Source organism: Telmatherina bonti (assembly GCF_933228915.1).
Source record: "Telmatherina bonti genome assembly, chromosome: 12".
In the NCBI taxonomy this organism is placed as follows: Eukaryota; Metazoa; Chordata; class Actinopteri; order Atheriniformes; family Telmatherinidae; genus Telmatherina; species Telmatherina bonti.
The window spans coordinates 33,899,028-33,916,240 of record NC_136610.1 but is presented as its reverse complement, the minus strand read 5'-3'; the positions used below and the strand labels follow the sequence as shown (position 1 = coordinate 33,916,240).

Genomic DNA, 17,213 nt, shown 5'->3' with positions numbered 1-17,213 from the left:
ATTAAAAACAAAACATGGCATTGCTTTATGGAGGAAGATTGTCTCATTTAAAAGAATATTTCTTACATTAACGACCAACATTTTTTCCTCATCATCTATACTCCCAACTGTCAATGTGTAGGTAGTAAAACACCCACAAGAAGAAACTTTATGCATACTGCTTGCAGATGGAAGAGCAACAGCTCTAACTTGCACAAGTGGACAGGACAGAACTTGCTCATTTAATCTCTACATCTCTTATTTTAGTGACTTAAACGGTGTAATGCTGCTTGTACTGTCTGCACAGAAACCAGCAGTTACTGTAGAGCTGTACCAGGTCACCTTGGGCGTCCAGCCTATCTCCAACTCACATTCATATTTACTGAGACTCGGGGTCTGAGTCAGTCCTCTTCCGCAAAATAGAGTCAATATTTAATGCACTGTAGATACAAAGGATGGGATGGTTGTTTAAAGGCTTGCAGTCGTGTGGGTCTGCTTATTTAACTGAGGGGTGATTGCTTTGTAAATCTGTCAGTCGTAGCCCCAGACTTTACAGTTTTGATATGAGGAAAGCGTAAGCTGGCCAGAGATGGGTGGAGGAGTAAGAAGGAGGCTTGTCTGATGCATCCTCAGTGTTTAGTGAAGCACCGACTGACACTCCTGTATTCCATAGTTGCTATTTTTAGCTTAGCATCAGTCTAATTCATTTACATGCCACTTGCATGCTTTGATCTCCATTTAGAGCACAGCTGTTCTTTGGCTTTTTTCTCTTTTATGCTTTTTTTCCTTTAATCCTCCCCTCCATTCTCTTCTCTACCATCTAACTCCTTTCACATGCACGCCCATGTCAAAGATGTGCAGATTCATGTTTTTATTAAAATGACACAGACAGCATTAAAACCCGTCATCGTTGCCTTAGACAAGCATGAGAGCTGTTCTTGTTTCCATGTTGCTAACTTTGGTTTTTTTTTTTTTTTTTTTTAATATCACTGCCCCAGATTGTTTTCCAGCATTACTGTTTTGTTTGCTGCGCTCAACAGCAAAGGATTGTGGGAGTCCTTCCCTGACGGATAGCTAAGACGCGAATGCGCCGTGAGCGTCCAGATCAGAGCGCAGAGATATCTGTGGGAAAAAAGAAGAAAGGAGTGTTTTAGTTTTGTTCTCTCTCTGAAAGACTGGAGCTCTTAATTATTCATAAGCATCTACATGCAGCTCCACTGGCTCTGAAACAAGGGTCGCTACTCAGCAAATACCGGAGATAATTCCCTGAATCCGGAATATCTTGCTAAACAGCTTGTTTGCCAGCGTATGTGTGTGTGTGATGTGAACTAGAACGCATGTCCGTACGCACGTTTGTCCATCTGTGCGTGGAACCATGTTCCCGTGCATGTTTGTTCACGTATGTGGATGTTTTCCGTTATCAGTCCCGTCATTCCTTTGAGAGGCGAAAGAATTGGGTCACTGCACTCTGTACACTTGCTATTGGATTCATACTGTACTTGCACTAACAAAACAAAAGCCACACACACACACACACACACACACACACACAAACAACACTTGCACACTCATACCTCTAAGCTATTTTTTGGAGGGCGAATTTTATATTTGTGGAAATTAGAGCAAACGTGGCAAACGTTCAGCTGGATTATAAATTACTGCACAAAGGAAACAATTTATCTCTGCAAATTATCGTGTGATTTCAGCTCCAAAAACTCCTCCATGGCAACCTTTTTTCTTATTCCACTAAATAATTACACATCGCTATCGCTCTCTCTCTCTCTCGCTCGCTCGCTTGCTCTGTGCGTTTGCAAGTGTCTATGGCAGGATAGGGTGAAAGCAATTTGATGATCCACTGTAATTACAGTGATGCTTGCAATGATTTCAACAAAAGAGGATGAGGATTACTGTGATGATGCATTTTGCATGCACGACTGCCTGCTGTGCTGCCACAAAATGTACATGTGCAGAGTTATTTAAAGTTACTGAAGGCCTCATCAGCAACCTGATTCATTGATTACTCACGATTACACATCATCCATGAGCTGACTTTCACAAATCTCTTGCACGCTCATAAATCATCACTTCTGGTAAATACCTGCACTGTATTGGCACTGAACGCATTAGCGGTTATTGCATTTTATGTGCACCCTTTTGGCCTCTTTAAGAGCCCATAAGTGCTGTTTGAACAATGTAACAGCTGCACTTTAAAATCTATGACATCATTTCAAAGATGAAGACACATCTAATATTTATGCTGCTAAGTAAAAGTGAACAATATAAACTAAAATTTAATTTTTAATGATGAATATCTCAACAACTTTAAGTACTGTTAGGAAAAAACGCTGATGCACTTGAGGGGTAATTTATTGTGGCTGGAATATGATGCACACACACTTCTGATCAATCACGTAGGAGAGGAAATCTTGTTTTTATACAAGTGCATTTATATGGAAACAGTAACATTTCTGCAAGTAAAATCTAAATATATAACTTTTTTTTCTCGCGCCCAAGCACATGACATGACTGTCCTGCAGGTTCCTGATGAATCTCTGCTTCAACACACCTGACTCAGGTTAAATAGATCCAGCCGCTTATGAGGTTCTGCACAAGTCAGGTGTGTTGGAAGTGAGACACCTGGAAATCCTGCAGGATTGGGGCCCTCCAGGAGCAGAGCTGGACACCTCTGACATAGACCCTCCTTCCTACAGATTTAGGCACTATTACACCAAGCAGCAAACATGGACTGTGAGAGAACCCAGACAGAATCCTTGCACGTGTCATGCCTGCATGGGGAGAATATGCGAACTCTCATGCTAACTCTCATGCTAACCACACCATCACCATGCACCACTTGCTAATTTAGCTTTACTTAATTTAATGGTCTACAGAGCTGCAGTGGAAGCTGATATTCATTTAGAGCATTTTATAATGTAAGTTTATGACTGGTTTTCACAAACCAGTCATTTGATGACGTGATATATATATATATATATACATATATATATATATATATACACACTTGGACTTGTATGTGCATTATACACCTTAGAATAAAATCTTTAAGAACATATAAAGAACTTGACACAATCTGGTCACTGATGTGGCTTCAGTAACGGCAGAGAAATTCCATCAACAAATGAAACCAACAAGCAGATGCAGAGACCTGAAACATTTATCACACAGTGCAAAAAACATGTGAATGCTGAAGTGGAGTTAGAAATATTTCAGAAAGGGAGCTGCAACAATTTCCACTGCAGATAAAATACAGATCCACACATCTTCACTCACTCACTCCCTCTCCTCTGATTTATACTGATCTAACATGCAAAATTTAGTCTGAACTTACGATGGGGATGTTTGCTCATGAAGAAATTGTGAGAGTTGGACCACACCAGCAGGGAAGGGGAAAGACTTTAGCCAGAAGTCACAGCAGTGAATCCCAAGAGGCTGGTGAGGCTTAACAGAACTCTCAGGGTGGAAAGAAGGCAGGTATCACTGGTAATTCTCAGCTCTTTGGCTCTTAACATGATCAGTCCATCAAGACTCCTCTGACTGTAGATGCTTTTGAACGACGTACATCTCTTTGATCCCAACAATGCTAGCTTTGCTGCTATGTTACAAGGTCTTTCAGTCTTCTCTAAATTAACCCAGTTTTTGTTGTTACCATTAGTCTGCAGATTAATCAGAAAGGCCAAAATCAGCAAACTCTGGCATCAAGGGAAGTTTTAAGCGATGAAGGCAGAACCATTAGTTTCCGTTCCGTTCTTAGTTCCAGTGTTTGGTGGAGGAGCTCCTTTCTTATATTCTGACAAGGGGATTTTAGCTCAGCCCGAAACACGTTTAACACGTGGAGTGTGTCATGTTAATGTGAATTTGTCTGGTTCTGGGTCTGTGTGTTAAAATGTACATCAGTGTGATTAAGATGCCATCGGCGCATGTAAAGGTAATCTTTCAGGTGTGTTTAACCTGTAGACTTGTATAGTTTAGATCGAGCACAGCAGGAGTGAAATGGTTTAAATGCTGTTTGAAAAGACTGGAGTTTTGCTCGTTGTTTTAGCCCCATCACGCTCTACTCCTACCCCACAACTCCCTTTCCACGCAGGGAGCACTGGGCTGTAATCAGTAAATTACTGTTTTAGTCACCACAGCACAGCTTCCCCACTGCTCTCTGTCCATCCTGCACTCTCTCCCTCCGTTTCTCTCTGCCCTATTTCATTCTTATACCCCCCCTCATCTCTGCCATGTTGTTTTTTTTCCACCCTGTCTTCATTATTTATGCCGAAGCCGTCTTACTGTAAGCTGCCTTCATCAGAGAAAGACTACAGAGCCAAAAAAAAAAAAAAAGAGAGGAAGAAAGCGACAAGGTCTGGGGAGAGAGGTGGGGGTTGACGGGCATGAGGACAAGGAGAGGACGGAAAGTTTGGAATATGAAATGAATTTGATTAATGCACTGCTGATGAAATGATGAAACACTGGGCTTCCTTAATGAGAAAACTGCCTGGCTGGCCGTTGTTCTGGCTCTGCGCCTGCTTATACATTCTGTCCACATCTTCCCTCTAAAACGCTACAAAATCCCATGGCACGTAATAAGCACCCCCTTCCCTTTCCTCCAGGTGAAATTTGACAGCGTGAGCTGAGTCTCTTCAACACATCACCTGCTCCAAATTATATTTGCTTAAAATGTGTTGTTATGGCAACAAAAGGGAAGGAGTCCTGTCCTCAAAGACAAGCTGGTGACAAATAAACCTACATGTCTTTTATTCAAAAAGAGATAACTCCCCCCCCCCCATCCTCTACTTCTTTTGTGTCCCCGTAATGAAAGGAGTGAGGGATGGCTGAAAAGGAAGAAGAAGCAAGGAGAAGAAGCAATAGAGAGGAGAGGTTGTCATGGGAACAGACATGGAGAAGCTTGTATGAGCAAAAAGGCTTGACAGAAAATGATAGAACAGTGAAGCGACTAAACATGGGACAACTTACACAGTCAAAATCTACACACACACACACACACACACACATACATATATATACATATATATATATATATATATATATATATATTATAAAACAACATATATATAGACAACATAATGGTGTCAGAAGCTCTGGGGAGAGAAGTGGGGGTTTGATGGGCATGCAACGGTCTTACATCCCAGCTGAAAAAGAAATATTTTACCATGAAGTAATACAAAATGTTTGCTTGTTTGCTTTTCTGTGAAACTGAAAAAGCCTCTTATGCTGTCTGTAGGTCATGTGCTGAGACCAACACTAACAACAACAACAACAAAATGACTCATTATTTCCTTTTTTTTTCCATTTGTCTCTGCAGCCGGTACCAACCAGCCCCACCAGCACTTCCCCTACACCCGGCGGCACCTTGGGCATGTCCAAAATGGATGCTCCGAGCATGCAGGACGTGTACATTCTCTCTCCGGTCTCTGGACTTTATAGCACCAGGTCAGACGGACACACTCTGAGGTTCTGGTGATGACCATTATGTTGATTATTATGATGCGGCTGATGACAGGGGTAACAGCGATGATGACATTGATGATGACAGCTCTGCTCTCCGCAGGGAGGAGATGGGTTTAATGTCATGTGACGACATCAGTCGCTACAGCGTGAGCTCCCAGTCTGGCTCCAAAGGTTCAGAGGCAGTCAGCTACTACCTGGACCAGGACAGCGGCCAGTACTTTTCTCTGCTGGAAGGAGACGGACCGCCGGGGCCTGACTATGACCGAGGACGCAATACGGGAGTGCGGCGGCGGGACAAGACCCCGACGCATGGTAAGATGGGCACCTTGGACCGCAGGTGGTTTGAATGGAGCAGGAACGGCTCTGGCTTTGTGTTTTCACTCATTTACCTGCATGTTCATTCTCACCAGTTCACCATCTTCTCAGAACTCTTCCTCACATGATTGCTCATCACTTTGCTTCATGGCTCTGCATCCTCGTGTCTTTATCTGGAGTGCACACATATCCCAACCCAAGCAGGATGACATGGCGAACAGTCAGTCCACACACACACTCCAGCACCAGCTCCCTGTCTTCCCTGTGTCCACCTGTAATGCACCTCTCCGTCCGTCTGTCAAGGGACTAAAGCACCACATGACATGCAAGACAAGGGTCACAGAACTGAACAAAAAAACCTTCTTGCACTCTTCATAAATATACATGCAAACATAATCATCCTCAAATCCCAAATGTGCGGCTGTGATGCTCAGACAAGTAAGTCCGCCAACCGAGTCCACAAAGATGTCTGTGGAAACTCTCATACCTGACTTAGAGACTTTAAACAAAAGTGTGTTTTTACACTCAAAAATAGTTTGATGTACAAAACAAAACCTGTATTTTACTAGTACATAACAAACTGGATATAGTTCAGTCAGTTAGCATCCTGCAGAGGAATGAACCCTTCAGATCTATACAAGTTCTTAGGACTAAGAGTGTCCTGAAGATGTCTCAGCAACAGTCGCTGAAAGGCTGTGTTTGATTTGGGACAGCATGAACCAAATGCCGCTGACACCAGCAATTAAAAGCATGGGTCAGACATTGCTGATATGATTCTTAATAATGAGACAGTTTCTGTGCAGGTGCAATCACTGAACTCTGTGCAACATGTTAGGAATCGTCCTTATTGCATCATTAAATGCCAAAATACAAGAAATTAGGATGACAGTGCAAAGAGCATGATGGTAGTCTGAATGGTCACCAACTTCCATCCTCAAGCTGAACCATCCTGCAGATTGTAGCGTTTTCCTGGTGCAACACACCTGACTGAAACGAGAAGCTTGTCCAACAACGACTTGTCAACTTCTCAAATCAGTCAATCAAAACTTTATTTGTAGAGCACCTTCATAAACCATAAGGTATCCAAAGTGCTGTACAGGTTCAAATAAATCAACATTAAAAGCTTGAATAAAAGCCGTTAAATAAACAATATATGACAGAAAGAAAAAAAAAAGGGGGGGGGGTCTAGTAGTTAATTTAAAAAGATGAGTTTTTAAAAGAGACTTAAAACAACTTAAAAGACCAAACTTCTGCACCAGTTGGTTGATTTGAGTCAGGTGTGTTGCAGCCGGGTAACACTAAAGTCTGCAGGATGGAATATCTTGATGGCCGGATCTGGTGACCACAGGTTTGGAAGATTAAGTTTCCACCTTTTGATGGAATTTTCTGCATAACTTTGTGCGGATGTTTTATTTCCATGTCAGTTCAAGCGGTTGTTGATAGAACCTCAGGAGAACTCCAGGCTAGCTGCTGTTGGACGCTCTTTGCTTTCTGGCTTGTGTTCCAGCTTCAGAGGTTGCTTTCATCGGCTCTAGTTGGTGATGTTTACAGCTCAATATGCTACTCAGACGTCCAGTAACATGGCTGACGGTAAATTTAGTGCACTTGAGTGATTTTAGCTGCAGACGTAAAACTGAATATTGACAGAAGAACATAATTGTTTATTTCTGGGCAACCCTTGATGCCCCGCCTCCAGGTCATAGCAGTCCCTCAGGAGGACACGCTTCCTGTTTGTCTCACCTGTCCACCCCCTCCAGCTGTCTCCCACAATGTCTCTCAGTCACAGCCTCCCCCCCACGCCCCCATAGCAGACTCGTTGATTGCTGGTTGGTGCTTTCAGGTGACCTCAGACCTGTTTCCATGCCTCCTGAATATAACTGGATGGCCGAGGCCAAGGAACCCAGCATGGGCAAGAGAGGGAGCCGAGGTACACACGAAAACACTCACACAAACACACACACACGCGGGTAAGAAAACGGAAAACAAAGAAAAACGCCCTTACACACTTCCCCCAGGTCGGGTCAGACTGGTACCTTGCTTTGCTCCATACTCAGCTCAATGCATCCCAGCTCATCCTCTGGTGATCCATGGTGGTGTGGTTGTGTCATGATACATATCTTTCTGGGTATGTATCTCCAAGAGCAGCAAATAAACAGAAATGCAAGGTGATTGCATTGGTGCAGCTGCTCTGGAAACAGGAATGTGAGCGGTTCTAACCAGCTTCACCACTTTGCAGCAAGCCGTGATGTGTTTTCGACTGAGAGCCCTCCACTCCGCCATTACAAAGTCTATGAATTTATATTAAAGCACAGCCCCAACGGGGTCGGGCATTTTAAGTCTCCTTTCCTTTCTCTCTTTGTCTCTTTCAAGTCTTTGGTTTTTAAAAGTATTGATGATAAACAAGTTGGTTCAGAAGCTTTATCTATGTGGAGCTGGAGCAGAATGAAAGTTTCTGTGGCAGTAATGCCCTCCAAATCAACATAATCACCACCAGCAGATTATAGCTGTATGTCCCCAGCTGTGATCTGTATCAGATCCTACAGCTCTGAGGCACTTTCATCCTTTTTCTGTTGGCTTTTTATCTGTAAGTGTCTATTCACCCTCAGCTGTTTCTTCCTTAGGGTTTTCTGTTGACTCCACAACGCTATCTTCTCTCTCTGAGGTCTTTCTTTCGCTCTTATCAGTCTTACTTACTTACTGTCCGTCTTCCCCTCCCCCCTTCCTTCTTGGCCACAGATTCTGATAACTCCCTGCTGCGTTACCTTAGTGATGACAAGATCCTGGTGATCGAAGAGGAGCCAGAGGGTCCCGGAAGAGAAAGCCGGCGGGATTCCACCAGACGTTCCCGGCGCAAGAGCCGTAATCCCAGCAGCCCCAGCTTTCCCATCAGCCCTTCCATGCTGTCCTCCACTCTGCGTCTTGACCAGCCACCTGAACCTTTGCCTGTATGTACACACACACACTTTGAAGTTGCATGGTTCATCTTTTTGTAGTCAACTTGTTTTATTTAGCACCTACACAAATATATGACAAAGTACTTCACAAAGATCCTCACAGATCTACAGAGACACCTATAAGCTATTTGCAAGTGAATCTATCATGACCAATGCTTTAAAGTAAATATACATACATGCTTAATACAAAATATACAGACAACCATACGTCTTTATATTCACATCTGTCATTGAACTTTGGCCCCTCCACCCAAGTCTGAGCCAAAAAATGTCCTTGAAACGACACCGAAACATATTTCACTTGATGCAACAAGTCATCCACCTGTTTCTGCCAATCCACCACGTGCTGTGTGGTTCATGGCACTGAGATACCTCCACAAAGGTGTTAACTGTATGTAGAAGTACTGATTTCTAATCATTGCTGCTTCAGACACAGCTTCCAACTGCTGCTGTGCATGCAGGATGTTTCTTCCTACCAGCCCGGTTTCCATTCATCTGTGAAACAAAACCAGAAAAGACATTTTGAAAAGCTGCAAAAAGAGATGTGAATCACACATTTCCATTGACTCGCTTGGAAGGAAATAAATTGTAATGCCACATGACGTTGTAACCAGAAAAAAAACTTTAAGTAGGAAAAATAAAGAAAACTTTCCACATGAGACACCCACATGCTTTACAAGTTACTTCATTCTATACAAATATCTGGGATATTTAGCAGTATTTCTTAGTTATTTTTATTCCCTTTATATATTAACCCCTATTCACAGTGGGCAAAAACCATCTCAAGCAAATGTATGAATTTTTGTTTTATTGCAACTTTTACTGTTTACCTTTTTAACATGTTTTCATTGTGAATCAAAAACAGCAATGGAAACTTGGCTTATTAAACAAAAAGCTTCAAATATCCACAGGAAAGGATTCTGACTTACTGCAAACCAACCTTCCTCTGGTTGTAACTCGACTGAAAGCATGAAAGTTTTCAATCCTTTTCCACACACCTGTTCTATAAATACAATATACAGCACCACAGTGTATTATTTTAAATAGATCTAAGTGAATGTACCTCTTCCTGTTCTATTTTATATCAAGAAACCTGCTGAGTCATTTTTAAGTGTGTCTTAGATAGGAAGCTTTGAAACATCCATACACTATCTTGTTATTCGGTCTTTTGTATGCATATAAAAAACCCCAGAATGGCAGTTCCCTTTGCAATAAAAAGACAGCTGAATGTGTGCAAATGTATAATCTGTGTTTATTTTATTTTTTAAATTTTATTTATTTATTTGCACAATATAAAACCATAGATCTAAGAACGAGGAAAAAAGAAACAAGAAAACCGATGCGGGGGAGATAAAAAACACCTTATAGGGTTATGAGATACCTCACCTTAACATTTAAAAAAACAAAAAAAACAAAAAAAAAAACCTTACACATGTAATAGAAAAACAGAAAATAGAATCAGGCATGCAATAATAACAAAGTATATAATTTAAAACATAAATTATATTTATGTTATGCATGTTTAACCTCATGCTCAGAGCACCTTTGGGAGATACTCATCACGGATGTAAACCAAATGTGTGATACAAATTCAATATGGAGCCAAATTTCTGAGCAACGTTCCCAATACTTTGTTGAATTTATGACACCAAGAATTAAAGCCGTAATTAAAGGCAAAGGGAGGGTTGCAAGGTGGACGTAATAATGTGGCTGAACATAGAAATGAAACATGCAATGAGGCCACTTGACATGAGAAAAGCTTGCAGAACTAACAAAACACATCTAATGAGAACATGTTGTGTACATACTAACAACCTGAGCTCACAGCAGACATTTGGTTCTGTGTGAAGAGAACTGTTTGCAGCTTGAGGATAGGTCACGACGTTCCCAGATTCACACACTCTGACGGTTGTGTGTGTGTGTGTGTGTGTGTCAGGTAGAGGAGAAAAAGGAGAACAAGAATGATACGTGTTATTGTGTGGCTGCCAGCATCAGAGATGATGAGAAGGACATTGACATTGAGACACGCCCCTCTGTTGCTTTAATATTCCCCCTGACACACACATTGTACACACACGCACACACACACACACACACACTAGCATCAGTATGCATGGTAGCCATCTTACAACTCATCCTAACTCATCCTAGTATCCCCATCTCCTCTGACACGCCTGAGTCTAAATAGGAGTTTATCCTGAGCAAACACAGACATTTGCACACACACACACACACACACCCACACACACATGCATACAGAAGCACGTACCCCCTGTGAGTAGGTGTATGACTCAGCATCAGCTAGACCAATTACAAACGCGACTGACAGACTGCTTAAAACACGCAGTGTGCAAACACACACACACACACACACACACACACACACACACATGATGCGCTCAGTTTAGCTCACACCAGCCCTCTCTGACCCTCTCAGCTGCGTGTTTCTCATGGCGGTGACTCATATCTTTTCAGCACTACGTGAATTGTGTTATTCTTCCCAAACTAACGCAACCTGTTTGTTTCCTCTTTTTTGTGATTTTTTCAGGGCGATTATTCTCTTTAAAAAGCAAAGCAGCTGTTCGGTTTCACGCCTCGGTCTCGCGGTTTTCACCCCGTCATAGCAACGCTACACAACCTGCACATTTACAGAAAGCTGAAAACATACAAAGTACCGAGCATGTAGTGGCGGCAAAGGAACTTTCATCATTACTTAGGCTGCAAAATTGAATGAAAATATGGATGGATTATGAGATAACATTCCCCTGGACACGCTGGCTGAGCCTCTTCACTTGCTAATAAGAAGTGATCGCCATCATCCTCTTCACATTTATCTCTTGAGGGCTCAGACCTGTGTTCATGGAGTCCCTCTTGTTTGTCTCCAAATGTGTCCTCAGTCAGATGGCAGCAATGTTTTGTGAAGTAAATATGAATCTAAAGGAAAAAGTAATAATAATAAATCACACAAACAAATTCAGTGCACCATGGAGAGGATTATTTTAGGGGTTCACAACTGATTAAATTTGTGGTGGTGGTGAATAATCCTGGGACCACCAAGCCTTTGTAAATTATAGTCATCAGGAAATCAGGGCTGTAATCAGCCACAAGCAGGCTGCTGGTAATTGAGCTGTTTTTTTTAAGGTTGTTAGAGTACTCAATGTTTTCTAAGGCATAAATAAAAACAGAATACAATTTCCTTTAACAGAAAACATTGTAATAAATGTAAAACTGGAACGTTTTAATGTTTGACACGACGTTTTGTGGAGATGTAAGTCGTCGTTGTTGTTTGTTCATGAATGTCTCCTCATGGTGTTAAAGATGAGTTTGCACAGAAAAAACTATTGTCTGTTCGCAGTTTTCACATTATTGACTGACATGCATAAAAAAATGAACATTTTAGATCCTGGACACTTCCATATGCATGTCAAGAATGTCAAAAAATAGGCCTAATAATGTGTTGAGTTGAGAATATAGAACAATTTTCCCTCCATTATGTCAGTTTTCTTAATTGTCAATACCTTTTTATTTACATACAAAAAGCATTTGAAGGAGGTTTGGAGTTTTTTTTTTTTTTTAAGTTATCTAATGAAGTGTCATTTCTTCTTTGTCTCTCAGCGAGGTGCAGACACACTGCGGACAGACACAACAGACAGGTGAGCTTGTGTTTAATAACAGTTTGACTGCATGCTTACTGTTGTTAAGAGATGGGAGAGTTGTTACATGTTATCCTGTCCATCCTTTCTGCAGATACTCGGGATCAGGTAGCTCAGGAGCGGCATCAATGAGAAAGGTAGACAACAGTACCATGAATAGCTCATAAATAACTCAATATGTACTAGTTCTGATAGCGGTAATGCTTCTACTCAAGTACTTTTAGATTCTGATCCATCTCCATTTAATGAAAGCACGCAGGTTTCGCTTACATCTACCATCTCCTAGCAACCGCATCCTCTGTTACACGGAGACTGATTGTGTTTAAATAATAGCTGAATGTGCAAACAGGCAGGAACAGCAGAGGTTTCTGCGATCCATCCAAGACTTGAACAATGAAATAAGCAACAGCAGTCAAATGTGGGGAACAGGTTTCTTTATTTAGGCGATGGTGACACAGAAGCTGCATTAGTCATTAGCTCTAACCTTGTCTCTAATGGAATGTGGTGCTAGTGCTCAGTGACTCAGCTTAGTTTAGTGTAAACACACACTTAAACAGCTAACTGGTGGCAATGTTAGCTTCTGTGGAGCTTAAAAGTTTGTTGACCCTCCAGAATTTTCTGCATTTCCGCTTCAGATTTTAAAACAAGGCCTTTAAAAAAACCAAAAAAACCAGACATCCCTTCATACAAATGACAAGTTAAAGCCATGACCCATTAAAGACAGAAGTCTATAAAGTAGAAGTAGAAAGTAGAAAGTTGAAGTCCTGTCTGGCAGCTCTTTCCAACCAGTCACTAAACCAGGAGAATTTAATCAGCTCAGATCCACTGCAAATTACATATGTGAGTGAAAACACCTGTTTTAAGTGCATCAGTAGATCCAAAAGCATGGCAGGACTTCTACTTTATTTACTTCTACTCTGATTAGATATCATTTTTAATATGGATGGATTATAGGCTGTGCTATTGCAGCATTACTCCGGTTGCAAATATGCTTAATTTTGCTGTATTTAAAAGCTTCACCACACATCTTACTAATCCTTTAAACCTTCTTGTGTAAATATCTGTGATTACAACTGTAGCTGTTTCCTTTAAAATAAAGTCACGCTTCTAGTTTAGCACAAAAAACAACAAAGGTATATTCTTAAATGTAACGAATTCAACCCTATGAACAAATGTATTTCTAGTCAGAAACTTTCTGCTTGTGATCAGTGAGTGAATAAAAAGCTGAATGTCAGAAACTTTATGAAATCATTAGTTAGCATGTTAGCATTTTGTTAGCTGTATATTTTAAGGTATGTGCCTTTAAATAAGAGCAACTGCATGGAAAAATGACTGCTGGTTTGTTTGCAGTTGAGCATTGAGCTTTCCACATGGAGATGAATTTAGGTGGATCTGCTGAAACTTTTTTTTTTTTTATTGTTTAGACATTTTAACTGCATAGCACGGCGTTTTTGGGAGCCTGAAAACACACATTGTTTAAACCAGGTCCTGAAATGAATAAATCTAAAAAATGCCACCATTTCCTTTCAAAAAAGGAAAACCTTTTAAAATATATTTTTGTTTTTTATTTTTATGTTTTATAGGAAAAAAATGAATTTTTTAAAAACAAAATGAGCACTCTCTCAGTGTAAAAGCAGACTTAGTCATTACAATGTACTTTAAAGCTATGGAATTAGCCTAGCCTGCATAGATTTAATCACAAATGCACTTTAGGAGATTAAAATAGATATGTTTAACGCCTGACAAAGATGAAAAGCTACAGGGATTTAATTTACATCTTCACATTCGTGAGAAACATTGAATTTTCCAACACAGAATGTATTTCCTACCTTTATGCTGTTAGCATTATGTAAAACCTGTCATTTCCTCAGCTGTGTGCATGTTTACATAAAAAACCCGTGCTAAACATTAAGGAAAATGTGGTTTATTTCTCTCTTTGCATTAATCTTTAGCCATCTAACTTTATTCAAGCATATATCTGCAATGGAATTAACTGGTTTTTTTTGTTTCTTTAACCCTAGTCTTTCCATTACACCTCTCTAAGAACAAAAACCAAAAAGAGAAGTAAAGGTAAGCGGTCTCCTTCCTCTTTTTATTATTAGTAGGATTTTATGTCAACTTATTTTTATTTTAAGAGCTTAACATCTGTCAACACAGTCTCATTTCCCTTTCACAAATAGAGCTTACATCTAACAAACACAGTCTATGTCTACAAGAGTCAAACCTTTGAAGTCCATAAGAAGGAGGATCCGAATCTCTGCTTCATTTTCATTGGAACATCATGCGACCAATCACATATGAGGAAAGATGAGGATTATACCATTATGTGAAAGAAGGAAAGGGCTTTAGACTACACATACACAGGCCTGCAGGGAGACATGCAGGACTGGATTTAAATTATGAGTTGGGAAAAAGTGGAGAAATTAGCAAATCTAATGAGTCATAATGTTAAGTATAGTGGAAAAAAAAGTTAATCATGAGTCTCTGTGAGAAAGTCAAACTGATGTTTATGAAGAATTATGCATGAGGAGAGCTGTCACACAGACCCACAAGGCATCTGAATGAGGACTCTCCTCACAGGACAGCACTTCACCCTTTTATAGATTACAGGAGATGAGTATGGTTATAGATGTCTTTTGCATACTTAGGGCACATTAACATCAGTCTTTTTGATTCAAATCCTGCTCCATTTGCTAGGAACGTCTGCTTCATTTGGGGAAATGTGAATGAAACAAACAAATTCTTATTCGGATCAACGAAGTGGATTCAGTCTGCCTACAAACACAGGTCTGGCCTCTTTTCAAGTGGACAAAGTCACAAAAAAAAATCATTTCCCGCATTTGGTGCAGTATTGCATTGTGGGTAAACGTGGGGTGTTGCAGACAAACGCTACCACACCAAACGCACTTGAATCTCTTGGAATGACTCGTGGTCAAACGTGGAGCGATAACAAAGTAAAAGCACAAATAGATATATGGTCAGAGGAAAATATATCACAGCTGCTTGTAAGTACTTCCATATAAAAATGGAAAATTTGAACGAGTTTCTTCTTCATGTAGGTCCTGTCCTCCCTTTTGCTCAGTATTAGTGCAGCGCCACCTCTGGTGAGAATGGGGACTATATTGATATATATTATTCTAATAGTTTGGCTCATTTGACCAAAGTGCAGCGTGAACGTGATCTTGCTCTGCATGGATACACCCCCTTACAACTGAGCCGAGTCCCCAGTTGGACCGAGTCTAGCGGACTATCCTGATGTGAATGCACTGTAAGGACTCCCAGATTGTCAGCCTTATATCTAAAGAGTTTGGTGAAAACAAAGATTGCTCCAGGTGCGACGGGGTGAAGTAACTGAAGAGAGGTCCTTTTTCGTCTTGGTACAAACTGTATCTGGTGTCTGCCATTTGCTACAAACAGTGTGGTGTCTTTGATTAAGGTTGCATTCACATCGGGATAGTCTGCTCCACATGCAACCTCAACAACAGAGCAGGAAACTATCGCTGTTTTTATCCTGTTTTATACAAGTATACTGCAGAAATACACTGCAACAATGGGCCCAGTATCAACAACAGACAAGGCAGAGGACTCTTAACGCCATCGCTATGTATTTACCCACAATGCAATGCTACGTCAAACGCAGGAATTTTTTTTTTGTTTTTTTGTTTTTTTGTAGTCTGCTTTCTGTATTTGGTCCACTTGAAAGAGACTGAGACCTGAGTTTGAAGGTGGACCGAGTCTGCTTCTTTGATCCGAATCACAATTTGCTTGGAGCATTAAAATATCCCCAAATGAAGCGACTTTCCAAGCAAACAGACCAGGATTCAAATCAAAAAGGCTGATGGGAATGTGCCCTAAATTTGAGTCGGGAATTGACTTCTCAGAAACATTGGCTTCACTAGGTTTTCTCACACACAAGCACTTCTCTAAACTAAATACAGGTTTCTGATAAGAAATTAAATAAAGGATTTAAATGAGCAAATCTAGTGAGTCAAAATGTTGATCCTTTTGTTGTGATTCTGTGTTCAATGCTCATTTGAATGTTTGTTTAAAATAATGAACATTAAATGGTGGCAGCTAAATAGAATTTTATGATTAGTCTAACATAGAAATTTTATGGGAGGACTCCAAAGTCAGTACATAAGGGCTGCTATCCTGCAGGTTTTCCATGTATTCCTGCTCCAACACACCTGGCTTACACTGAATGGATCCATCAGCTTATGAAGTTCTGCACAATGACTGATCAATTTGAGTCAGGTGTGTTGGAGCAGGGATGCATGAAGAGATTGCAGGTCTCCTGGAAGACCAGAGCTGGACACCCCTGCTCTATGGGAAATTAAACGAACTAACTACTAACTATACTTTTGGAAAGAACCTGAGCTGTAAGAGCCGAATCTTTCAAAAGAGCTGGATTTCCCATTACTGTTGTATAATGGCAGTTTACTTACTTATAAAGAGTAAAATGGATTAATCTACTGAATCCCAAACTGGAGACCATCTGAGAGGATTTCCAGTTTCTTTTCTTTTCAGTTTACAGTGCATGGCTAGTGTTAGCTTACATTAATAATTATGTATTGCTCTTAGAACAGCAGCCTACACATTCAGTATGTTGCTATGTCAAGACTTTGAACTGTGTCCATGTTCAGACACGTGAACAAACATGATTGCACATTTTCCTGTGAATGATCAGCGCTGAAAGTGTGTCTCAGTGCTCACCGTGTTGTGTCACTGAGAGGATGACACAGCTTTAAATAATATAAAAAAACATCGGCTCCGACATCACAGGCTCTTTATGTATTTGGAATATGTTTGTACTTTATGAAAATGGGTTGAAAAAAAA

General features: G+C 40.6%; 1 protein-coding gene across 1 annotated transcript in view; it reads left to right on the top strand.

The window, feature by feature from the left end:
- Window positions 1-17,213, top strand: part of LOC306763571 (connector enhancer of kinase suppressor of ras 2) — a gene marked incomplete at both ends in the record, with an annotated part of 76,658 nt that overhangs the window by 46,972 nt on the left and 12,473 nt on the right. The window contains 7 exons of the mRNA XM_079250413.1: window positions 5,309-5,436; window positions 5,555-5,766; window positions 7,610-7,696; window positions 8,506-8,714; window positions 12,339-12,376; window positions 12,471-12,513; window positions 14,398-14,446. Of these exons, the coding sequence (XP_079106539.1) occupies window positions 5,309-5,436; window positions 5,555-5,766; window positions 7,610-7,696; window positions 8,506-8,714; window positions 12,339-12,376; window positions 12,471-12,513; window positions 14,398-14,446 (766 nt within the window). The remainder of the gene's footprint in view (window positions 1-5,308; window positions 5,437-5,554; window positions 5,767-7,609; window positions 7,697-8,505; window positions 8,715-12,338; window positions 12,377-12,470; window positions 12,514-14,397; window positions 14,447-17,213) is intronic.